The following is a 27,659-nucleotide window of genomic DNA, read 5'->3' on the forward strand; positions in this document are numbered from 1 at the left end:
GGATTTGCGAATTGGAGGAGATGCCGTAATTATGTACTGTATAATACACAAGTGATGTTTTGGAACGTATTGCCAATTTAACGAGAAATGACTGAAAAGTGTGTTGAGGGAGATGGGTTGCATGGAAGGTTGAGTTGCATCAGAGTTCAGTTAAAGGGGAGTACAGTTACACGGCGGTTTAGTTAAATGGGGTTGAGTTGCATGGGAGTTCAGTAGCACGAGAGTTCAGTTGCATGGGGTTCAGTTGTACAGGGTTTTGGTTATACAGGGGTTCACTTACATGGAGCGATTCAGTTGAACGAGGCGGGGGGGATTTGCGATTTGGAGGAGATGAGATGATAGTGTACTGTATAATACACAAGTGATGTTTTGGAGCTTATTGTCAATTTAACAAGAAATGACTGAAAAGTGTTTTGAGGGAGATGGGTTGCATGCAGGGTTGAGTTGCATGAGAGTTCAGTTAAAAGGGGGGGGTACAGTTACACGGAGGTTTAGTTAAATGAGGTCGAATTGCATGAGGGTTCAGTAGCACGAGGGTTCAGTTGCATGGGGGGTTCAGAAGCTTGGGATTCAGTTACATGGGGGGGGGATTGTTACCTGATTCTTTTATTCTAACTTAACTTGTAGGAATAGGACTTCATTCCATTGGCTAAATCAGTTTATTCATCTATAATGGTGAACAAAAAGACTATTAATTCTCCGTATTCTTCTTCTTCTTCTGATCATGCGCCCATGCCTCCCACGCCTCCTTCTCACTCGGGGTCAATCGACGTCTTAATATCCGATAGAAGTTGCATATTCCACTCATTCTCCACACCTCGTAATATCCGTAGGGGCAGAAGGATCTATTAGCATAGTTATAGTGGAGGCCGAGTTGCTAGTGAAAAACCCGTGTGGATGAGTTGAAATAAAAAATTTTAACAAGAAATGGCTGAAAAGTGTTTTGGAGGAGATGGGTTGATTGGCAGAAGGATGTATTAGCGAAGTTATAGCGGAGGGCAAGTTGCTAGTGAAAAATCTAAGCTAATTGGACTTAAATTATTTCAAGAGATACACGTTAGCACTCTAAAGAGAAATTTGAGTCGCATAAGCTTGGGTCTGATAAGCGCTTGAATCTGATAAGAAGAAGTTTAAATTTCTTTTAATCCCCAAGATGTAGATTCCTCCCCCGTATGATTTTCGTAATAATTATCCATTATCGCATATGCAAATCCTCCTGAAAGTAAGGAGCAACATCAGAATTTTGATGTTAGAGCCGTAAACATATTTTGTCATTTTAAGATACGTACAAAAAAAATAAAGTTGAATAATTTCGAAGTTTAAAAAAAAGTTCTTATGGAAAAAGCCTGGAAGTATTTTTTTTTACGGTTACATGCGCGGGGGGTGGAGAGTATAAAACGTTACTTTGAGATTTCATATTGAATTCTATGACCTTTCTAATATTCTCAATACTCAAAGGTTCAAATGCAAGAACTTATTGATTTTCTTTAATTTATACAAAAATATCTAATCTATCGTGATGAAAGCCACAAAGCAAAGTATATTTATTACACGTTCTACACTTATATGTTGATTCGTATCTTCGTGTATCTCTCCATATCAAAAACCAGTTCCGCTGTTTACACCAATAGCATCTATCGTCCCTGACTATATCGTCAGGGTTATGGGGATAGTACAATCCTCCTTCGGGCTTCATTACAGAGCTCTGAAAGTAAAAATATATTAAATTATTAAGAAGCCTATTTCCTTCATATGAATACTTTTCATTTTAAACTTAAAATACGCTAAATTCTTGATTTTCATTATAACTTATTTTCTTTAAAAATTTGGAAAAAAAAAGCCAACTTCAAAATAAAGAGTAACGAGTTAAGGATGAGACAGACTTTTGATCGTTTACAAAATTAAATAAATAAAAACAAATTATATATTTGAAATCAGCATAAAAATATGATTCTATTGATGTATCCATGGATATCAAAATTCCAGTTTTTAGAGTTTCGGTTACTATTGAACAATGTCGCTCCTTACTTACAGTTCCTTACCACGAACTGTTTTAAAAAATATTAGTGTTGTTCCTTACTTTCAGTTAAAAAAAAAAACAAAAAAAAACTAGCGATAAACTTATTAGAGTGACAAAAACTTTTATATTACACCTGTGAAAAGCTAAGAAATCCAGCTCAGAAAAGTAAAAAAAATAGCAAGCCACACATCCCAAATCATAGATTTCAGACAACACACACCAACGAAAGACTAAGAAATCTAGCTCTGAAAAGTACACTGAATCGGACGGTATGATTTTGATTAAAGTTCACTGACTTTTAGGGTGAGTTTCCTCCTTTATTCAAAAATAATGCAAATCTTCTCAGTCGTATAACTTTTGATTGGTAAAACTAAATTTAATGAGTTGAAATCACTTATATATTTGAAATCAGCATAAAAATATGATTCTACTGATTTACCCATGGATATCAAAATTCCAGTTTTTAGAGTTTCGGTTACTATTGTATTTTATTTTTAAATATTTGGTACCTTACCTTTATTGGTCAAATAAAAAACTTACCTTCTTATTTGTGGATCCTGAATATGGATATAAGCATCATAAAAGTCACTCAGGACAGCCTGTAGTGGACATGCCGCCAATTTTGCATGTAACCATTTATAGTTGAATAGGACGTGGTTGAACAAATCGTCAAACCTTTTTGATCTAATGAAGTGGAACGGAAGCTCACCAAACTGAAAAGATAAATGTAATAATTAACAATTATTAAGTAGATCATGGCTTAATCTAAATAAAATTGCTTTTGACTACTGATTGCCAAGCAGTAAGAGGGAATTACAATGTACCAATATATGATGTATGTAAATCCTTTTCTTACATCTGCGATGTTTTAATAGACATTCTAAACGTTCGATATGCTAGCTTACTCTAAAAATAATGAACACATAACAATGTAAGGTATAATATATTTTTAATGAGATAATGTCATGTAGAATTGAACAACTTTGGACATTTTGAATCTGTTCCATAAAATGCTTCACCATGAACTCTCTTGATAGTATAGCTATTGTCTTCTCTTAGTTCGTAATCAGTAGAATAATCATTATTTCATTTTGACTCATACACAATTTTTATAGGTGTGTCATCGACAGGGTCAATATGCTTTTCGTCTTTGGTATTATTTGATTCATTGACTGTTTGATCAATGGCAGTAACGTTTGCTGGTACTTATCTTTTCATCGATTCATCTTTATATTCCTTAGTGATATTTTCTGCCAATGTCCTTTTTATTTTTCGAGCAATTTCACTGTCTATTATCACACTATTTTTACACAGGTAACAGTTCCGGCACGTAGACGGGATATGGTTTATGATATTAGTAGAAGAGTAGGCCTTTCTTTTCGTCTTTGCTTTCATTTGAATGCTAATATCCGAAAGCTGACGATATGGTTTAACACTGGCTTTATTTCATTTTTTTAAGGTTAATTTAGACGAGGTTACGTGCGGCACGTAACCTCGTCTAAATTAATCTTAAAAAAATGAAATAAAGCTATGTCGACATTGCATGTCTCTCCTGATTGGTCCCTAAATAACCAGTCTGGTTGAAAACGTGGAGTTTTCATACTGCTCACGTTTTGCAATGTGTAGGAACCAGTGGGGAAATCCCCGCTCGTTTGGATAGGTGCCAAGGAAAGGCATCTTGCTAGTGCTTGTGGTAACATGTTACCCAGTGTTAAACCATATCGTCAGCTTTCGGATATTAGCATTCAAACGAAAGCAAAGACGAAAAGAAAGGCCTACTCTTCTACTAATATTATAAACCATATCCTGTCTACGTGCCGAAACTGTTACCTTTGTAAAAATAGTGTGATAATAGACAGTGAAATTGCTAGAAAAATAATAAAGGCCATTGGCAGAAAATATCACTAAGGAATATAAAGATGAATCGATGAAAAATAAAGTACCAGCAAACGTTACTGCCATTGATCAAACAGTCAATGAATCAAATAATACCACAGACGAAAAGCATATTGACCCTGTCGATGACACACCTATAAAAATTGTGTCTGAGTCAAAATGTAATAATTAATATTCTACTGATTACGAACTAAGAGAAGACAAGAGCTATACTATCAAGAGAGTTCATGGTGATGCATTTTATGGAACAGATTCAAAATGTCCAAAGTTGTTCAATTCTACATGACATTATCTCATTAAAAATATATTATACCTTACATTGTTATGTGTTCATTATTTTTAGAGTAAGCTAGCATATCGAACGTTTAGAATGTCTATTAAAACATCGGAGATGTAAGAAAAGGATTTACATACATCATATATTGGTACATTGTAATTCTCTCTTACTGCTTGGCAATCAGTAGTCAAAAGCAATTTTATTTAGATTAAGCCATGATCTACTTAATAATTGTTAATTATTACATTTATCTTTTCAGTTTGGTGAGCTTCCGTTCCACTTCATTAGATCAAAAAGGTTTGACGATTTGTTCAACCACGTCCTATTCAACTATAAATGGTTACATGCAAAATTGGCGGCATATCCACTACAGGCTTTCCTGAGTGACTTTTATGATGCTTATATCCATATTCAGGATCCACAAATAAGAAGGTAAGTTTTTTATTTGACCAATAAAGGTAAGATACCAAATATTTAAAAATAAAATACAATAGTAACCAAAACTCTAAAAACTAAAATTTTGACATCAATGGGTACATCAATAGAATCGTATTGTTATGCTTATTTCAAATATATAAGTGATGTCAAGTCATTAAATTTAGTGTTACCAATCAAAAGCTATACGACTGAGAATATTTGCATTATTTTTGAATCAAGGAGGAAACTCCCCCTAAAAGTCAGTGAACTTTAATCAAAATCATACCGTCCGATTCAGTGTACTTTTCAGAGCTAGATTTCTTAGTCTTTCGTTGGTGTGTGTTGTCTGAAATCTATGATTTGGGGTGTGTGGGTTGCTATTTTTTTTTCTGAGCTGGATTTCTTAGCCTTTCACAGGTGTAATATCTACCCACCAAATGTTCCAAGCCTGTAAAGTGCAAGTCGTCCGAAAGTAACCATAACTCTTTGTTTTTTTTTTTAACTGAAAGAAAGGAACAACACTAATATTTTTTCAAACAGTTCGTGGTAAGGAACTGTAAGTAAGGAGCGACAAGGTACAATAGTAACCGAAACTCTAAAAACTAAAATTTTGACATCAATGGGTATATCAATAGAATCGTATTGTTATGCTGATTTCAAATATATAAGTGATTTCAAGTCATTACATTTAGTGTTAACAATCAAAAGTTATGCGCCTGAGAATATTTGCATTATTTTTAATAAAGGAGGAAACTCCCCCTAAAAGTCATAGAACTTTAATCAAAATCATACCGTCCGATTCAGTGTACTTTTCAGAGCTAGATTTCTTAGTCTTTCGTTGGTGTGTGTTGTCTGAAATCTATGATTTGGGATGTGTGGCTTGCTATTTTTTTTTACTTTTCTGAGCTGGATTTCTTAGCTTTTCACAGGTGTAATATAAAAGTGTTTTGTCACTCTAATAAGTTTATCACTAGTTTTTTTTTTGTTTTTTTTTTTAACTGAAAGTAAGGAAAAAAACTAATATTTTTTCAAACAGTTCGTGGTAATGAACTGTAAGTAAGGAGCGACATTGTTCAATAGTAACCAAAACTCTAAAAACTGGAATTTTGATATCCATGGATACATCAATAGAATCATATTTTTATGCTGATTTCAAATATATAATTTTTTATTTATTTATTTAATTATGTAAACGATCAAAAGTCTGTCTCATCCTTAACTCGTTACTCTTTATTTTGAAGTTGGCTTTTTTTTCCAAATTTTTAAAGAAAATAAGTTAGAATGAAAATCAAGAATTTAGCGTATTTTAAGTTTAAAATGAAAAGTATTCATATGAAGGAAATAGGCTTCTTAATAATTTAATATACTTTTACTTTCAGAGCTCTGTAATGAAGCCCGAAGGAGGATTGTACTATCCCCATAACCCTGACGATATAGTCAGGGACGATAGATGCTATTGGTGTAAACAGCGGAACTGGTTTTTGATATGGCGAGATATACGAAGATACGAATCATCATATAAGTGTAGAACGTGTAATAAATATACTTTGCTTTGTGGCTTTCATCACGATAGATTAGATATTTGTGTATAAATTAAATAAAATCAATAAGTTCTTGCATTTGAACCTTTGAGTATTGAGAATATTAGAAAGGTCATAGAATTCAATATGAAATCTCAAAGTAACGTTTTATACCCTCCACCCCCGCGCATGTAACCGTAAAAAAAATACTTCCAGGCTTTTTCCATAAGAACTTTTTTTAAACTTCGAAATTATTCAACTTTATTTTTTTTGTACGTATCTTAAAATGACAAAATATGTTTACGGCTCTAACATCAAAATTCTGATGTTGCTCCTTACTTTCAGGAGGATTTGCATATGCGATAATGGATAATTATTACGAAAATCATACGGGGGAGGAATCTACATCTTGGGGATTAAAAGAAATTTAAACTTCTTCTTATCAGATTCAAGCGCTTATCAGACCCAAGCTTATGCGACTCAAATTTCTCTTTAGAGTGTTAACGTGTATCTCTTGAAATAATTTAAGTCCAATTAGCTTAGATTTTTCACTAGCAACTTGCCCTCCGCTATAACTTCGCTAATACATCCTTCTGCCAATCAACCCATCTCCCCCAAAACACTTTTCAGCCATTTCTTGTTAAAAATTTTTATTTCAACTCATCCACACGGGTTTTTCGCTAGCAACTCGGCCTCCACTATAACTATGCTAATAGATCCTTCTGTCCATACGGATATTACGAGGTGTGGAGAATGAGTGGAATATGCAACTTCTATCGGATATTAAGACGTCGATTGACCCCGAGTGAGAAGGAGGCATGGGAGGCATGGGTGCATGATCAGAAGAAGAAGAAGAATACGGAGAATTAATAGTCTTTTTGTTCACCATTATAGATGAATAAACTGATTTAGCCAATGGAATGAAGTCCTATTCCTACAAGTTAAGTTAGAATAAAAGAATCAGGTAACAATGCCCCCCCCCCATGTAACTGAATCCCAAGCTTCTGAAGCCCCCACGCAACTGAACCCTCGTGCTACTGAACCCCTATGCAACTCGACCCCATTTAACTAAACCTCCGTGTAACTGTACCCCCCTTTAACTGAACTCTCATGCAACTCAACCCTCCATGCAACCCATCTCCCTCAAAACACTTTTCAGTCATTTCTCGTTAAATTGACAATACGCTCCGAAACATCAATTGTGTATTATACAGTACACTATCATCCCATCTCCTCCCAATCGCAAATCCCCCCCCCTCGTTCAACTGACTCGCTCCATGTCAGTGAACCCTTTTATAACCAACACCCTGTACACCTGAACTCCATGCAACTGAAACCTCGTGCTACTGAACCCCCATGCAACTCGCCCCCAATTACCTAAACCACCGTGTAACTGTATCCCCCTGTAACTGAACTCTCATGCAACTCAACCCTCCATGCACCCCCTCTCCCTCAAAACACTTTTCAGTCATTTCTCGTTAAATTGGCAATACTCTCCATAACATCACTTGTGTATTATACAGTACATAATTACGGCATCTCCTCCAATTCACAAATCCCATTACCCCTTTTTTTTGCAAAGATTAATCAAACACATCCGATTGTAAAAGCATTAATAAAATTTACAATCACTAAACGAAAACTATTCCTTTTATTCAAATCCTAATCACCAATCAAGTTATACTCGTTCCTCCGAAAATCTAAAAAACCTAGGTCTGAAAACCCTAAACAGCTAATTAACTATTCTAATTTATGATTTCAGGCACGTAAAACCATAAAATACTAAAGTTAACTTCTCAATTAATAAACCCCAGGAGTCAAACACACACGAAAACCTAAAAAAAACCTAGGTCTGAAAATCCCCAAACAGCCAATTAAATATTCTAATTCATGATTTCAGGCAATTCAAGCCACGAAATAATAAAGTTAACTTCTCAAATAATAAACCCCAGGAACCTAACACCCACGAAAATCTAAAAAACTAAGTCTGAAAACCCAAACAGCTAATTAACTATTCTAGTTCATGATTTCAGGCACGTCAAATCACGAAACACTAAAGTTAACTTCTCAAATAATACACCCCTGGAACCAAACACCCACGAAAATCTAAAAAACGTAGGTCTGAAAACCCCAAACAGCTAATTAACTATTCTAATTCATGGTTTCAGGCACTTAAAAACACAAAATACTAAAGTTAACTTCTCAAATAATAAACCCCAGGAGTCAAACATACACGAAAACCTAAAAAACCTAGGTCTGAAAATCCCCTAACAGCGAATTAACTATTCTAATTCATGATTTCAGGCAAGTCAAACCACGAAATACTAAAGTTAACTTCTCAAATAATAAACCCTGGGAACCTAACACCCACGAAAATCTAAAAAACTAGGTCTGAAAACCCTAAACAGCTAATTAATTATTCCAATTTATGATTTCAGGCACGTAAATAGTCCAACGAAAATCTAAAAAACCTAGGTCTGAAAACCCTAAACAGCTAATTAACTATTCTAATTTATGATTTCAGGCACGTAAAACCATAAAATACTAAAGTTACCTTCTCAATTAATAAACCCCAGGAGTCAAACAAACACGAAAACCTAAAAAAAACCTAGGTCTGAAAATCCCTAAACAGCCAATTAAATATTCTAATTCATGATTTCAGGCAAGTCAAACCACGAAATAATAAAGTTAACTTCTTAAATAATAAACCCCAGGAACCTAACACCCACGAAAATCTAAAAAACTAAGTCTGAAAACCCAAACAGCTAATTAACTATTCTAGTTCATGATTTCAGGCACGTCAAATCACGAAACACTAAAGTTAACTTCTCAAATAATACACCCCTGGAACCAAACACCCACGAAAATCTAAAAAACGTATGTCTGAAAACCCTAAACAGCTAATTAACTATTCTAATTCATGGTTTCAGTCACGTAAAACCACAAAATACTAAAGTTAACTTCTCAAATAATAAACCCCAGAAGTCAAACATACACGAAAACATAAAAAACCTAGGTCTGAAAATCCCCGAACAGCCAATTAAATATTATAATTCATGATTTCAGACAAGTCAAACCACGAAATACTAAAGTTAGCTTCTCAAATAATAAATCCTAGGAACCTAACACCCACGAAAATCTAAAAAACTAGGTCTGAAAACCCTAAACAGCTAATTAACTTCTAATTTATGATTTCAGGCACGTAAAACCACAAAATACTAAAGTTAACTTCTCAAGTAATAAACCCCAGGAGTCAAACACACACGAAAACCTAAAAAACCTAGGTCCCAAAATCCCCAAACAGCCAATTAAATATTCTAATTCATATATATATATATATATATATATATATATATATATATATATATATATATATATATATATATATATATATATATTCTGCATATTAAATATACATATATATATATTTCCCGAGCGGAAAAACGCAAAACGGCGCGACTATCGCGTAAAAAAATGTGTTTCTGATCCCAGTCACATTCTCCATATTTTTCTGCACATGTCTGCCAAATTTCATGCTTTTACCATATAAAATGCTCAAACCTGACGCTTATGTACCTAACTATTTGTTTTAATTAGCGGGGAAGCATCTTAATACCCTATTGCAATTTCTTGTTTCGTCGTTCATATTTTCAGTGCATGCGACTCATGCGTTAAAAATATACTCTCAAGTTGAATCTTGCTTAAATATATTTTAAAAAACATTTTATAGATGAATGAAAAACTGAAAATGAGTTTTTATTGTAAATTTTACAAGTGAAAATGTAATTTAAAAACAATGCATCGATTGAATTGGCTTTTGGACACTTTTCACTCTGAGGGACACCGGGACACTATTGGTCAAAAAGGCAGCTTTTTGAAAAAAAAACACTTTTTTGGACACTTTTCCAAATCAAAAACCAAATGTCTTTATTTTCTTCTTTTTTTTTTTATAAATACGACTGCTTTTAATTTGTACTTTACTTTTAAGCTTTGGTAGCGTCTTGGGGATATTTCTTATAGATGTTTTTGCGCACAGGTTTCTCGGCACTTTTTTCACAGGTTTTGAAAATTCATAGTGGAAACCCTGTATATTGGTCGATTTTCTAGAGGGACACTGAAAGTGTCCCTTTTTGGCCGATTTGGACACTTGTCCCTAAAAGTTTTGGCAACCCTGAGCAGTTCGTCATTCGAACTGTTTAATTTTGGTTGAACCTGTCAAGGCTTTCTTACTAAGACTGTGGTGGCAGGCTAGGTCTAACGGTGCAGATCATATACTGTGCAAGACACTATGAGCATCCAGGTTTTCAAAAGTGCGTATCGGTAATATCCCAGGAACGGCCAAGGGTATTAATTTCAAACTTTCATCGAATATTAAGGGAGAAGTTGAACTAAACCAAATTCACTTTGTGCATCCAGATTATCAAAAGGGCAAACTTGCAATATATCAAGAACAGCTGATATATGCAATCTTCTGGCAGATAAATATTGGGGGGAGGGGCAATGTATTTTAAAAACTAAGTGACAAAAAATAATTGCATAACAGTGAAAAAAGACATGCTGGTTTTGGCTTATCAATAAAAAAAAAAAAAAAAAAAAATACATTGAACTTTTAAATTGCGTAAAACACATGGAAAATAAAAGTTTATTTACCTCTCTAAAAAAATTACCTACCACAAAAACATGTTTGGTACGGAGAGGCAAGCAAATTCAAAAGGTCAACTCTACTCAAAGTACGTTTTAAATGTTTTCAATTTTCTTACTTTGATAAATAAAAAGCTATGAAAACTTTAAGGAATAGGTATCAGTATATCTCGATTAAACTGACAATCCACGGTCATTTTTTTTTTCGGTAAAATGCAAATTATGCTATGATCTTGAGAATGTATGGGGTTTATCAGCCCTACTCATGTAAATGTTTGCTCGTTTTGAGTTTGAATCGGCTATTTATTGTAATTTCTGTTCCTATTGAGTTTTATTTATTTATTGATAATGATTTTTGGTAGTTTTCACTTTGAAGATTATTTTACTTTATTTCTGCCCATTCTTGGCCTAATGAAGCTGTTTAATTTTCTTTGAAAAACTGGTTTTCTGGAAAAAGTTTTTTTTAATTAATTGAAAAACAATAAATATTACTAATATTTTATGTGAAATCATCCTATTCAAGTTAAAAGGGGAGTAATTATTTCTTCATCTGATAGGGTGTTAAAACCAATATCACCAAAATACATAAAAATGAATTAATCTTTGTTAAAAATACTTTATTTGAGAACGGTTCTCGCGAAGAGGCTACTTCTCAAACTATAGAAGAAAGAAAGAAAAACTTAAATTAACCCAGAATAATAGATTAAGATGAATTATATAAAAAAAATGTACAAAACTTTACCATTTTATCTAATAAATTAGCAAAAGAATAAAAAAAGAAGCTTTATAAAAACTGACTTTAGATATCAACTAGCTATTGGATCTTAAACGTTTTATTGATTTAGAACAGAGGGTATAGGGGAAACACTTGACCTTGGAAATGAACATAAGGTGAGAAATCAATATTGGTAGTATCATTAATTCAAGGGAATTTGACTAGTATTCTACGGAATAGTTAATCAGATAAATTGTCTCAGAAAACTTTTTTTGGACTATGGTGTTTCTATGGAAGGGGTTAGTAATTCTATTTATGCAGTATGCTTAGTCAATATGGATGGAGGGAGAAAGCTTTTTCCACAGTTCTGTTTTATCAGAACACATTTACAAATGCTTTAGTTATTATGATTAATTGCCATTGACAGTAAGATCTACATAAGCTTTCCTAGGAAAGAAATACCATTACATTTTGAACTATATACTTTACCCCCCCCCCCACACACACACACACAACCCCCTTGTCATTGTGATAAGACCTTCAAAGAAAAAAACACAATTTCTTTATTTTAGTTGCAGGGGCAATCCTGTAGTACTTTTCCTTGCCCGTCAGGACTGCAGATAATTCAAGACGACTATCCAATTTCGCCCGGCCAGTCATCACAAGATGATTATGCTAGTGAAGGTATGCCATCATTATTCACCAGGATTTCGAGTTTACTACAGAAGAGCTAAACAGGCTTATGGAAATTGTTGAGAATGATATTTCCAGGGATATATTTAACGAGGACATTGTTATTAGTGATTTGAGTCCTGTGAAAAGTGGTACGGGGCTTGAAAACACCATCACATCCCCTGATTTGCGTGAATTTAATTTACTCAAAGCTGTTCTAGGTCACATTCAATCACACGGGGTACTTTTCCATCCTCCCGAGGAGAACTTGGCTGACAGATGTATTATTCCAGCCGACACTGTTGAATTTTTTCATACCTACGTCTCAATAAGAGCACTTATTGAGACTCAGGTACAGAATTGGGGCGGAAGATATGGAATTAAAGCTTTATTTAGTCAAAAAGTTTACTTAAAAAAAGGAAATCAGGTGATATTTTTCATTATAATATTTTAACCTGGAATTACACATTTTACCCTAGCTTAAACGAGTTTAAGAGTAATTTATTCGATTGGGTTAATAAATTAATATCCACTTTGGATACGTTTAACGAGAGGGGTAGTGGGTTCTCTATTTTACTCATAGAACAGCTAGATCTGAATCTCGGTAAATTAAACAAAATATGTTTAAGGAAGTTAGGGAGATTTAATCGACGACAAAATGTCATCCGGATTTGTCGACTGCCAGGGGAGCTTAGATTTTACGATTTGACACAGTTTTGCAATGTTTAAAATATTGCCGCACATAAGCCTCTGAAAGATGATGCTTCAAAAATGTGACTTGATGAATTTGCAGGTAATGGTTGAAAAAATTTTCCCGAAAGTAAATTTCAATTTATCGGAGGGCAAGTATCCGATGTCCTTAAAAGAAATACGTTTTTTTTTAAAAAGAAAACGAAAACCTTGGGCTGGAGGTGGTGGTTCTTCAGTGTGACACGGATTTTGAGGATGGGGTAAAAGTACCAAATGAAAACAGTTTTTTTTTATTCAGTCAGGATACCGCCAGTAGATGATGTGAAAATTGGGTTTGGCTCCTCTATGAACCCCCCAAATATGTAATCTCATGCGGTCATTTTTCCCCCATTACTACAATCAGTCGACTGGGGTCTCAAGGTGTGAAAAAGGGAAACTTCACTATTGTCCCACGTGTTCTTCCCCATTTCACACTGAGATAACATTTAATGATCATATGAAACATTGCTAGCTTCATGGCAATCAAAGGTAGAAATTCTGACAGGAGACAAAGCTATTTTACAATTTAAAAATTTCCGAAATTCCCTCCAAGGGCGATAAGGTAGCCATGGATTGTCAAGAAACACTGTTGGAAATATCTGACCCATCAATGTCGAAGATAGTCAAAGAGCGTAAAGTTGTAGCTGTTTTCCATTCATTTGCACAACAGGGTTCAGCGAACAAAATGCAGTTGGTAATTTGTAGAGACTTAAGAGTGAGATGAGTAGCATGGAAAATACACTAGTGGATCTAATCAAAACAGCCAATAAGTCTTATTCAAAATTGCGTCACACAAACTACACCATGTCATTATGAGAAGAGGAACACAGTGCCCTAAAATCGGGATCAATTTGTTGGGTTTGCAGGGATACCCTTGTCAAGAAAGATAGTGTAATGGACCATAATCACCGTATTGGCCCCAGTTCAACGGGAAAGCAACTTTTGGGGTTGCGCTTATAATAGTTACAATTTGAAAATTCAAAAGCAGCTCTTTTTCCAGTTTTTATACACAATTCCAACTACGATCTGTAGTTTGTACTGCCAGCAATGGTACAACTCCAAAGAAATGGAGCTATAGATGGTGCATGGGTGCAAGGCAGCTTTTCATACAAGATCCTCCCTAAATCAGCGGAAAATTTGCTTGTTTTGGAATTAATGTGGAAGCATGTTGAAGCCGGCATTGAGCACTCGAATAAAATTCGTTGTTTAGATTCATTCAGCTTTTTCCGAAATCTTTTGAGTGAATTGATTCAGGTGCCGAAAAATGATGACTGTTGCAATAGTTTCCCCTTTCTCAAGCAAAAATTTTCAAATTATTTTAATGATTTGTTAACGGTTAAAGGCGTCTACCATTATGACTATTTTAACTCCATGTCGAGATTCATCGAGGAGAATATTCCCTCAGTCAAATTGTTTTACGACAGTCTGCACGATAATAGGTGCTCCCCTGATGTTTATAATTTATCCAAAAAGGTTTGGGCAAATGAAGTGGGTAAAAATGAGTTTGACTGCTGCAAGTTCTATTTGTCAAGTGATTTTCTGACTGTTGGACATTGTGTAAAAATACGGACAAAATTTACGAGGAAATTGGTCTTTATCTGGGGTACTATTTTTCAACTCCTCATATAGTAATGGACCTCATCCTAAAGATTAGCCGGGAAAAAATTGGACTCATCACTGACATTGACCAACACCTGTTTATCGAGAGGTCAATACGGTGTGGGTACGTTTTTCGTGGGAATCTTATCTTGGAAACTGATCGAACTGGAGAGAAGACGGGATAATAGTCAGATGCAGTATTCCTTGATATGAACTCCCTGTATCCCTTGGCTATGTCTCAGTACGTTCTACCATGCGTCAACTCTATATGGCTAAATGACCCTTTTCTCCCAATTCCCCCAACATTGCCTATGTTCAGGAGAACGGAGGAATTGGATGGTTTTTTGAATTGATGGAGAGAAATCAGTGGAACTTCCTGATTTTGTTAAGAATTTTGTTTTTTCATGCATTAATAGACCTGTGACCAGGGATTCTTGAGTCCTCGCAATAGATCTTTGGCGGATGAGGGGGGGAATGCAGTGGACACCTTCGATACAAAGCTTATTGGCGACCTCTTGCCGAAAATACTATTTTTGCACACCATGTGGCATTAAACTGGATGTGCGCCAATGTTTTCATGGTCACAAAGATTCATAAAGCGCTCCAATTCAGTCAAAAGCCAAACATTAGGACGTTCATTGATACTTTTGTCAAGAAACATTCTGAAGTAAAAACAAAGGTCGAAAACGAAATCTATAAACTCATTTTAAATTCTACCTTTGGTAAAATGTGCAAAAGTGTTCGGAATAGGAGTAGCTGTGATATTGTAGTCGATCCAGAACAATGTGCTGGAGTTATTACCAACCTCTTTACACTTCCTTTGCAATCATTGGCCCGGACCTGTTACCATTGAATGAAAAAAATAAATATTTTGTTCAATAAAAATATTACTGTAGGTTGTACCATCCTAGAACTTACAAAAAAGCTCAAGTTGGAATTTTTTACAACAATGCGGCTAGGATACAGTAGCCCCACCGCAATGCCGGGTCAGGGGTGGAGGGGTCGCACCGCTCCCTACGACTTTTTTCTTACATATGACATAGAGCAGTGTTATTAAAGCTTATTTATTGTAAATGTATATAATAAAATATTTGTAGAAAATTTTAAAAAAAATTTTACTTAGTTGTTCTTTTTTAAATGTTTTTTGTGTTTGAATATGTACAAGTTGTTTTTTTTACAATTAAAAAATTTTGCAAAAAAATGGCTGTGCTTCTATACATTCACATATTTAACATAGTAAACCATTTTATTGTAACTCAGTTGTTGTTTTTCATTGAATAGGATTGGACAAAGCAGAGAAAAAACATAGATTATGGATAAGTTTATGACATCAGCCAGACCCTAACTTTGTGGGCCATCAATGATTGGGAATACAAAATTTTTGATGAAAATAATTCAGAATCGAAATGAAATCTTAATAGTGGCAGGGTATCATCAAACATCAATACCAAAAATATATACTATTGCCATAGTTTTTGGAAAGAGTCACACGAACGGATAAGGGCTATTGAATCTCAATTTAAATTTATCAAGGGATGGGATGCTGTGTTTAATAATTCAATTAACTAAATTCTTGGCATATCATTGATAATTTATCCGAATGAATGTAGCAATGGTCTAAAAAAAATGATTCAATTGTTCACAGTGCATTCCCATCATAAAAAAATTTCAATCACCATTGTCCTACACAACCTCTTTCATCAGATTCAATCTATGCGATGTTTAGCATTGAACTGTACTCATCACATTATGTACAAAGTTGTTTGTGACTCAATTTATCTTGTAAATTTAAACAAACAAATTTATCCAGGTCAGCCTAAATTCCTGCTTTCAGCTTACAATCAGGCAACAAGCAAATCATAAGGGTATATTGTAATTTACCTTTAGGCAATTTGGTACCTCAAAGACTTGCCCTATCTCATTCATTATAAAGTTTTTAGTTTGGTTGAGCAAACTATTTAGAATTATTATTGGCGGCCTTAATATGCCTTGTAGAACTTAGATAATAGATTTAAGTAAACGAGAGAAAACTAAAAGCCGACACTGAATTTCCCAGATATCTTAGAAAAACTATTTAATTTCTTTCAATTTGGGCCTGTTATAGATATTCAATTTGATGAGACTTGCATCAATGGGAACTGTTAATTTTGTTTTTTCGATTAATCGGAGCATAATTATCTAATTCAAGTTCAGGAAAAGGCTGTCCCTAAAAACAGTTTACCCTACCTGCTCGCAAAAATACTGAAAATCAGTTCAAAGGATTTATCATTTGGCTGATCTAGTCGCTTTAGGAATTCCTGTACTGTCACCTGCCTTGAACGACAGATTAGACGAGAAAAAGTAATCACATTTCAGTGCCTGTATTAGTACTTGTAAATTGGTTGGTAGCTTCCACTTTTTCAGTTTTCTGCTTGATAATTCAAATATTGGAATCTAAGTGAAATTTTGGACAAGATTTGATTATTTAGTAAAGATTTTTAGTCAACTAATCATCTCCCTTATCTTTTGCTGAGAGTTCCAAATTGATATAGTCAGTCATTCATGAGTTACAGCCTTTTGACAACCTGTATAAACAGAGTGTTTTGATTTAGTTCAACACTCCCTTCAACATTCACTGAAAGCCTCACCTGAATACTCTTCGTCTTTTTGAAAAGTAAGGGTTAAGCATGCATACCTTTTTCAATAACGCTTACTATATATAAATAATGAAGGAATTGCTTTACTTACAGCCCTTGCTCTGAGGCCTGGGGGCACTACCTGAATTTCCTTTTATTTTAGTCGTTTATTTATTTCTAGTTTTTGGCTAGTTATCGCCCGCCCCGTATATTTTCAAACATAGTTCAATTTCATAGAATAATTGTCCTAGGAAAATCTACAAAAAATACACTTTCAAATTCGATTTTCAATGACAATTTATATTGCTTGTTTATTTTTTTCTAGTTTTCCATTACTCCCCCGCTCATGTTCATTAAACATAATCAAACATTTCGTGGTAAGGAACTGTAAATAAGGAGTGACTTGGCTAAATAGTAACCGAAAATTTGTAAAACGGAATATTGATATCAATATACATCAAAAGAATCAGCATATTATGCTGATTTGAAATATATAAAATTAAGGAGGTTTAGTGTTACCAAACAAAAGTTACGAGCCTGATAAAATTGATGTTTTTTTAATAGGGCGGAAACACCACCTAAAAGTCCCCTAAAAAACCATCCGATTTAGCCGATCAGAAAACCCTATTGCAGAAGTTTCAACCTCCTATATATTTTCATTTTTGTCAGAGGAAAGATCAAGGATGTGTCTTTATTTTTATTTTTTTATTTTTTAGGGGCGATCGTATCGAAATAATGGTCCTAGAATATAAAGAAGGGGTGCCTTCGAAGGGAAATTAAAAGCGCCTTTCTAAGTGACCTTTCCTATCGCCTTGTTTAAGTGACCAAAAATTGGAGTGGGCCGCTATGCCTCCTTCCACCACCTTTTTTCCCCAAGGTTATCTGATCAGAATTTTGAGTCATTTTGTTCAGCATAGTTGAAAGATCCAATAACTATTCGGTATTTATGTATTATAGCGACGACACTCAAGTTCTTGATCTGAGTAGATCGGTTTTCCTGACCATGAATGAAATTTATTTAGTCTGCGATGTATAGTGATAGAGATTAGTGTCTGACCGTGGATATTAAAATGAAGATTTGGGATTTTCTAAGGACTGTAAAAGAGGAAATTAGACTTTTCCAGGATAAAGAGGTGTTGCCCAAAACAACAGAGTGCGCAAATGGACACAACATAACTTTATACACTTTCGATAAGGACTCTTTGGAAGTGTACAACTAGGCCATGCAGGAAAAAATTCGGTTTGCGTGTCAACACGTTGTTTGCTCACAGTAAAGTTCCGTCGTTTTTCATAATTTTCTTGTGTAGTTTCCAGAATTTTGTTAATAAAGTATTGAATTTTCGTAATATTTAGTGTATTTCACCCAACTGCACATTTTGAGTGGGTTCGCTATAATACATAAGTTCCCTGTGTCTTTAGAGATAAAATGACCCACCACTGTCTGAGAGGAGAGGGGTGTAAGCTAAGAAATTTGCCCTATATTATTTCTTACTAGGAAGTATACAGAAACTTTTCGGGGGATGTTTTTGTGCTTGGGGTGGGTTTCCACAGGGAGAATTTTCCGTGGAGAGATAAATTTCCAGGGGATGAATTTTCAGGAGAAAGTTTACACTGTGGGAATTTGACAGAACTCGTGTCCGAAATTCTTTTTAATTGTCTTTCTTTTTTCCGACTCAATTTTGCATGTGAAAACAATACGGAGAATTATCCAGGATATTTTCAGCGTGTTTCGATTTCTGGGAGATTTCCACGGAAGGGGGATTTCCCGAGTGATCGAGAAAACAATTAAAAGTTAATCTATGTTACAAAAGCAAGTGCTAAGGTGAATTTTTCTAGCTGAATCGTCCACAAGAAATTTTACGGAATTTTCAGCAAGGATGGAACTGTCTGGTGGGAATTTTGCAGAGGGGGGAGGGGTGTATTTTAGTGATATCACGTAATATGGCAATCCGTGAGCCATTTAGAACCATATGCATTGCTTCAAGGAAAATGTATTTCAGCATTATCTTTTATATTGTGCATGTATAAGAAAAAAACTAAAAATTCATGAATCTATAATTATATATGTTTTTACTGTATATTATGTCAAGTTCTGCGGTCCTTATCATTTGAATTTTTCTATTTAGGTTAAGACCCTGGTAGGGTTTACTTTTGAATTGCCGAAAAAATTATTTTAGTTTTTATATTCATAGTATGCGGGTTCTTCATCCCCTCCCTCCCCCCCATATGCTTTTCAAACATATTCTAGATCTTAGAAAGAGTGTCCTGGCCGAACCAAAAGAAGAGAAATTAAGGCTGAATAGAATCAAAGGTGTTTTCCTCGATAATAAAAACAGGGTCAAGCTAAAGAGGAACCATAATTATTTTTATCAAGTTCAGATGCAGCTGGAAAGAACGTGACGCTCACGTCAAACATAATTCCCTTTTTGGGATCTTATACGGGACAGTGTGTTGCGGGCGGGAAGGTAGGGTTCGGGGATGATGGAACGTAATCGAAGAAAAAACAGGGTCTTTGTACCGAAACGAAGGCATAGGAGGTTTCTTCTCTCGGCCAGCGTGGTGAGCTTGAACTTACCTAGAAGATAATGATATGGAACCTTCCCTTCACCATTTATGACTCTAAGGGCTCGTTTTTGGACATTTTCAATCTTATAAATATGCTCTGAAAAAAGATCGAAATGCCACACTGGAGAAGCAAACTCCAGTATTGGCTGAATAAAAGAACAATAAAGTTGTAGAAGATCCTTAGGGGGGCAAGAAAGTTTTAACAAAAGTCTTAGAAGGAAAACCGAAGGGGAAGCTTATTTTAGGATATTTTGAACATGGGGATCCAACTTCAAGTCAGCAGTTATTGTTACCCCAAGTAGTTTAATGCATGCGACAGAAATTTTGGGAGGAACTGCGTTTGTGAAAGAAGTGGTTCATTTTAAGAAATTAACTGTCATAACTGACGATTTATTAGCATTAATTTTCATCTTTGCCAAAGAAGCCTCCTGCGTGACATCATCAAGTATTGTCATAATTAAGCTTTTCATATTTCGTTGACAAACCTCAAGTGCAGACAAGTCATCCACATACTTCCATCGCTCTCTGTGGTCAGTCATGAGGCTATTAACCATGATAAGAAATAAAATAGAACCCATCAGAGTTCCCTAGGGCACCCTACAAAAGATAGGAAGGGGATCGGAATAAACATCACAATAGATAGTTTTTCCCTATTTTTAATAGCTCAAAACCACAGCTTAGGAAGGCCATACTGAACAATGTAGATTGGGAATCTGTTAAACTCATTTCTGAGATGTGTTTAAATATAACTGCAGGCACCATTGAACTACCAGATAATATTAAGAAGCAGACTAGACAACATAAATCCATTATTTGTGCCCTGTCCAAGAGGAAAAAGAGTAATGAAAGCATTTAAGTAAGTAAGTATGACGGCACTAGACACTTTAGGTCCAAACTGGCGGTGCTGATCTCCGTTTTGTGGTCCTTCAGCCAGGAAGGGCAATGGGGGGCTGGGGGTCAGCCCCCCATTGTGAAAATGAAAGCATTTAGTCACAAGAATTAAAAATATGACTAAACCGTATAAATTGACTGCAGTTGATGAGATCGCCACTGCAAAGCTTTGAGGGTAATCTTACATATTTCCTTATGATAGTACCATACTTGATGATCAGAAACTTTTAATTTTTCAAATGGCGCTTTGTCGTGTTGACAAACAAAAACTATCAGATTAAACCCATCAGTGTTGTGAATGTTATTAACTAAAAAAAAAACAAGTTTTTTTAACTGAAAGTAAGGAGCGACATTAAAACTTAAAATAAACAGAAATTATTCCGTATATGGAAGGGACTGTGCCCTCCTCAGCACCGCGGTCTTCACTCTAAAGTTTGACTCTGTCTCAAAACTTTGTTTTTTAAAACAATAAAGACTTTAGCGTAAAAAGCGAGGTGTTGAGGAGGGGAAAGCCCTTTTCATATACGGAATAATTTCTGTTCGTTTTAAGTTTTAATGTCGCTCCTTACTTTCAGTTAAAAAAACCTGTTTTTTTTAGTTAATTTTTGAACATTTTTGAATTAATACAGTTTTGGTTTTGGCTAACTGTACTTGAATGGTTATAAAACGAAATTCGCATATTAATTTTCCTTTTTTTTGGCTAATTGGTTTTCTCAAAGTTTTGTTCTGAAGTAACTTAAGAATTAACTTACGTTACGAATTTCTTATATTTATATGTTTTAATTACATAATTAGGAGTTCTCTCCCTAGTCAATACCTCGCTCTTTACGCTAAGGTTCGAATTTTGTCCGAATCACCATCCCCTGAATCACAAAGGTTGTTTAATTAGAATGAATGGCTCTGTTGAAAGCACTAAAAAAAACTTTAGCGTAAAGAGCAAGGTATTGACTAGGAGGCGAACCCTGTCATATACGTAATAGTTTCTGTTCGTTTAAGTTTTAATGTTTCTCCTTACTTTCAGTTGAAAAAAACTTGTTTTTTTTATTTAATCTCCGATCGTTTTTTAAATAATGCTGGGAATTCTGGAAATATCCTCCATGGAAAGATCCTCCCATGTATTCCCAACTCTAATCCCGACCCCCCCCTAGAAAAAAAAATCCTCCTGAACACGCCTGTATACTTGCCAATAACCAACGCTATTTGTAAACAATGGGCAAAGTTTATAACTTGCAGCGCTTCCCCCGGGAACAGTGGGGGATTAGGTCATCCTCAAAGACATATTAATCAAATTTTCGACTATGCTGAATAAAATGGCTATCTCAAAATTTCGATCGGGTGACTTCGGGGAAAAAATGAGCGTGGGAGGGGGCCAAGTTGCCCTCCAATCTTTTTGGTCACTTAAAAAAGGCACTAGAACTGTTAATTTCCGTTCGAATGAGCCCTCTCACGATATTCTAGGACCACTGGATCGATATGATCATCCCTGGGGGGGGGGGGGAAAAACAAATAAACACGCATCCGTGATCTTTCTTCTGGCAAAAAATACAAAAGTCCACATTTTTGTAGATAGGAGCTTGAAACCTATACAGAAGGCTGAGTCTGTTGGTTTGGTTTTCTAAGGTTCTATCAACGTTCTTTTACTTTTAAGAGGGTGTTTTCCCTTTTTTTGAAAAACGGCCAAATTTTCTCAGGCTCGTAACTTTTGATGGTTAAGACTAAACTTGATGAAACTTGTATATTTGAAAACACAATTAAAATGTGATTCTTTTGACTTATCTATTGGTATCAAAATTCTATTTTTTAGACTTTCGGTTACCATTGAGCCGGGTCGCTCCTTACTTACAGTTCGTTACCACGTTCCTTACCACGTTACCAGGTTCCTTACAACTGTTTGACAGAAAAGGTCCAAAAAACAAATAATTTAAAAACATTCGTTTTTGTCATCGTCGTCGTCGTCACGACTGGAAGGTCACTTATCAAAAATATTATATTTATTACCAGTTTCCTATCGGGAGTAGAGTAAAGGTTTATTTGAATGATAGCAGTGATGTTCAAATTGATGCTACAAGTATTCAAATCACTATGGAGCAGTGCTTATAATCTAATTGATCTAATAACTGATTTTGTCTCAAATAGCAAGAACACTATCTATTGACGCAAAGCTTTCAAATATTTACACAAGTCGAACTTTCCCAAAGCACTAGTTCAAGTTCCATTTATTTCCATAAATAAAAATAACAAAAACAATATCCCAAAGGGCTCAACGGCCCGTTATTTGGGAAACGACATAGAATAAATGACTAATATTAAAACTTGGCATAAACAATACTAAACAATGTCTAATTTATAAATCTATAAGGAAAGAAGTCAACTCACCGACAGTCTACACGAAACAGCAACCCTTCTATCACCCGACAATAAAAAACAAATTAAAGTTCTCTACATCATTGAGGATCCAATTGTGTGATTAACAGAATTTTTTTAAAGAATTAATGCAATTAATATCGGTAAATGATGATGGACAGCATTGGCAATGATTCAACTTTAGAGGGTAGGAAAATACGTCTTTTCATCACCACCACCTCTATTAGTACACAAAAGGGTAGCGGCGGACGAGGTGGTAGTACACGTTTACGTGTTGTACACGATTACCTTTCAATAAAGGCTTTCAATAAAGACCTTATATGCCTCCAGGGTATAACATATAACCCTTGCCCCGAGGGCTCTGAGGGGGTTGTTATCCTAAAAGACCTAATTTCCAGAGCTTCTAACTACGTTGAACAAAATATACTACTATACAAAATGGATAAAACTCTGAAACGTATCTATCCAAATGTTGGTGAGATGGGGAGTCTTAGCGCCCCCCGTACACTTGGTCTCTAATGTCCAACAGAGTTTAGCAAAATAACAGCTTCAAAAGGAACCCAACTACACTCTTCATCGAAATCGCAGACTTTGCAGTAATCAATATCGAAAAACTAAGGCTTTCTACCCCTGCATATGACTTGAGCGTACTAGATATAAATGTTAGCAAAATGAATGAATTTTGGAAGTTTTTAGAGTTCAGTGTACAAGAACACTCTTTTTTTTCTTTGTTTCTTATTATAGTGATTATGAAAGAGTTATATGTATGTATTTTTTTTTCTGATTCGTCCCACGTCAACCGTTTGGTTTTGGGTGAATCATATTGATTTTTGTATGTAAATTTTTTCTTAAAGTTAATTAAATATTTCAATATCAATAACAAATAGGTTTGAAAATTAATGTTAAGAAGACTAAGATTCTTTGACCAGGAATAAACAAGGGTGAATAGGTGATGTTGGGTAGAGAAGATCGACCAAGAGTATAGCTTTATTTATCTAGGTAGTATAATTAGTAAAGGATGAAGGATGCAGTGAAGAGGTAAAAGTAATATAACCAAGGCCCACCGCAAGGGCGGATCCAGGATTTTTTTTCGGGGGGGGGGTACTAATTTTTTACTTTCGGGGGAGGGGGGGTTACTAATTTTTGACTGTTTTCGACTAATTATACTGATTTTTACCTAGGTTTTACTAATTTTCGACTTATTTTCGACTCGGTCAAAAATTTCGGGGGGGGGGGGGGGTTCAAACCGGGTAAACCCCCCCCCCTGGATACGGCCTTGGCCCACCGTTTTTTTTTTTTTTTTTTTTACAGTTGAAAACAGTTTGGAAGAACAGGAAGATAAATCTTGGGAAACCAATACTAAAATATTAGAAGCTAGGCTAATGACACTGGTCAAGTAAGGTTCTGAAACGTGGCCACTTCTGAAGGTAGAGGAAGATTTGTTAAATCTTTCCGAGAGGAATTGCTTATGGATAGCTTTAGGAGTCAGTTTCACTGACTGTATGTTTCAGTGACAAAAAACGTAGTTCTATCACAAATTATTGAAGCGCGCAGATTTCTCACTTCAATAGTTTTGCAAAGTTCAAAAGTCATCTGATTAGATGATTCAACTTCCTAAAGGTTGACGATACCAAATGACATTGCACGGGTGAAGCGTTATACAATCCAAGCGCGTGGAGGGTTATAAAATCCAATGACATTGGGTGGGTGAGCGAGTTTTGTTAGATAATCAATGTAATTGAGTATGAGTAACACTTCGGCACATGTATTTTGCTAGAGGTGAGATGTCTGGTGAAACCTAATCGATAATATGTGGTTCTGTCTCACTTTAGGGCTTTAATGGTAGAATGGTTGAGATGGCTAGGACACATTTTACTGATGAAGGATGAAAAATTGCCAGGGATTGTTCTTTTGGGGGGATTGTTCTTTTTGGGCATCCATTAGTGGCCAAGTGAAAAGAACCTCCCTGAATGAGTTGGAAAGAGGTTACAAGGAAGGGTTTAAAGAAAATTGGAACTTCTTGAGAGGGTAGAAAGTAAAAACTGGAATGGATTGGGATGGAAGAGGGGTGTGCTTATCTGTGGTCTCAGGCGGCTTGATGTTACAGTGAGTTTTGATAGTAGTAGTATTAAGGAAATATATGTGTTTTCTTTGGTTTTAATTTTTTTACATTAAAGACATTCTCGAGGTGGGACATAAAATATAAATTGTGTAAATATTATGAATAAAAATACTTAATATGTGCAGGCAAAAATGTTTTCAACTTTGTGTTGATTCAAGTCTTCATTTTTTTTATGTATGAAAAGACCAAGGGTGGGTCCGGGGGGAGAAAAATGATTTTATTTTAATGTCCTTGGTACTTAAAAGGATTTGAGGCGCGTTCTCAATATTTTTTTAGGTTAATGTAGTTCGGCTCGAAGGAATCAAAAGAGCTATGTTATTATCATAATCAGACTTTTATTTTTCATGTCGAAATTATTATTAATAATCTTTTTTCATTGTATTAGGATCAGGAGGCGACTCTCTCTTCCCAAGACAATCGACCCTATGGAAATATCTTCAACCTTCACGCCAGATGGCGAGTTGACAATTCGCGCTCCAAAAACGGCACCAGGTGCGCCAAGACACAGAACTGTTCGTGTTATGCCTGTTCCAGCACAGCCTCGTTCAGCTCTTGAAGAAGAATAAACATGATTGATCTCAATTCTGATACTGATGATTTTAAATGGAAAAAGTGCTTTTTTAGTCCAGCCATCTTTCAATAAACAAATACATGCAGAACGATTCTTTTTCTTTTTTAGTTTTTTTTTTTTTGTTTTTGAAATGTAACACTAGTTCCTGCTCTTGAGGTTTTTCAGAGAATAGCTTCAGTGCATGATTGGAGGCACAAAGAGAACGTCTTGCCCCTTTGACATCGTCCCCTTCCATCGTCAACTTTTCAGCAAAAGGACTGAAATATATTTTATGTTATCAGGCTTCAAAGTTAAGGTGATTACGCTGCACAAATGGGAAAGTTGAGTCAAAGAATGATGGTTCTTAGGGGCAAGCTTGACTTCTGTAAGAAGGCTCGATAGGTGATTGAGAATCAGTCTCTCCGCCCTTCTGTGGTAATCACTTTCAAGAGTAAACACTACAAAATTCAAATATGCGTTAGTGCAGTGGTCACCCATGGAATTTACGAGTAGTATTTTCAAGGCTTTATGTCTTGCGAATTTGTCACCAGCTGAGTCCCCTTCACCGCGGCTAGTGGAAAAATAGCAAGATGAGATTCCACTGCTCCAAAATTCTCTAAATAGCTGCTTTCAACGACCTTCTTTCGTAACCTACAGCAATGCTTGGCTTTCAATAGGACAATGCTATTGATGTGCTTTCAGCTCATCGATTCTTTCCGGGCTATTTGCGATATAAGACAGACCTCGGGAATTTTCTTGGCTGTATACATGAAGCACAATGCAAGAGAATGACTCATACAACCAAGTAATAATAAATCCGGGATTACTTCTATTAGAAGCACGTTCCTTTTGTTGGCCAGTATTAACATTTGTATTATCAACACAAATATCGATCAAGTTCTTCAGTGGCACACCTAGATTCGATAGGTGATTAGATAGATAAGATAGATAAGATAAATTGTATTTCATATAAATATAAACAACACAAATAATTAATTAAAGCCAACAGGGAGCTAAACTCGAAAGGAAGGCTAACAATTATTACAATGAGTTCAAGTACACCAAAAATAAAGATAAAGAAGATAAACCAAAAAATATCTTAACATACAGAAGGAGAAGGACAAAGGAGGCTAACCCAGCACGGAAAAATCTAAAAATAATGCTAAGAAACAAATTATCAAGAAGAATCACCCCATCATCAAAGGTTAATAATATATTCTACTAACCTAGTCTTTAAAAGTGATCGGCTATTAAGATTTTAAATTTACTATTTAATTTTAGCCTATTTGCTATAGAAGGGATTTGGTATCTTATTGAAAATTTATCTCTTTCACAATTAATCAAAGGGATTCTATACACTCCAAAACGAGCCGACGAAGAAGCGAGTGAGCGAATAGGGGTAACAAGAATTTGTTATTCATAAAAATAACTCGCCGGAGACTGAATATCATAATGCCAGAGTGATAATTGCAATTCCCTAAGTTGATTAAGGTTTAATGCATGAAGAAATAAAAATAAAATTTTTGTTTCAGAAAGATTTTGAAGTCGTGCAGGACGATAAAAGAAAGTACCAAGGATTCTTACCGCTTTATTTTGCAATGTCTGGAGGTGTTTAAAATGACTAGGAAATGTATTTAGGTAAATAATGGGACAATATCTAAGGTATGATTCAATTAAAGAATGATAAAGGATTTTAATAATTGAAAAAGGAAAAAACATGCTTTAATCAATGTAAACATCCTAAATTTCAAGCTAATTTTATATGGAGATGGTCAGAATGACTAAGGAAACATAAAAGCTCCTCAAGAATAATCCCTAAATATCTATATTTCTTAACCTGTCTAATTCTACATCCTGAAACAACTATCTCATCAATCCCAACCTTAGCAACTCCTTGCTTAGTTCTCCCAAAAACCATAAATTCTGTCTTAGACAAATTGAGAACTAGACGATTACAAGAAAACCACTGGATAACTGAATTCATTTCAGACGCCATGTTCTCGATCAATAATGAAGGGGTTTTAGCTTCAACAGATACCGCTGTATCATCTGCATACATAAGTGTT

At 35.1% G+C, this 27,659-nt stretch overlaps 1 protein-coding gene across 4 annotated transcripts in view; it reads left to right on the forward strand.

Moving 5' to 3' along the window:
- Window positions 1–25,702, forward strand: part of LOC148940480 (alpha-crystallin A chain-like) — a 46,971-nt gene extending 21,269 nt beyond the window's left edge. For all 4 annotated transcript variants that reach the window (XM_089104975.1, XM_089104977.1, XM_089104976.1 and 1 more), the window contains exon 4: window positions 25,429–25,702. In XM_089104975.1, the coding sequence (XP_088961101.1) occupies window positions 25,429–25,609 (181 nt within the window). In that variant the 3' untranslated portion in view covers window positions 25,610–25,702. The remainder of the gene's footprint in view (window positions 1–25,428) is intronic.
- The last annotated feature ends 1,957 nt before the right edge of the window (window positions 25,703–27,659 follow it).

The sequence above is a fragment of the Artemia sp. Qi Xiang Cuo genome, chromosome 19 (assembly GCF_049724085.1).
Source record: "Artemia sp. Qi Xiang Cuo chromosome 19, ASM4972408v1, whole genome shotgun sequence".
NCBI lineage: Eukaryota > Metazoa > Arthropoda > Branchiopoda > Anostraca > Artemiidae > Artemia > Artemia sp. Qi Xiang Cuo.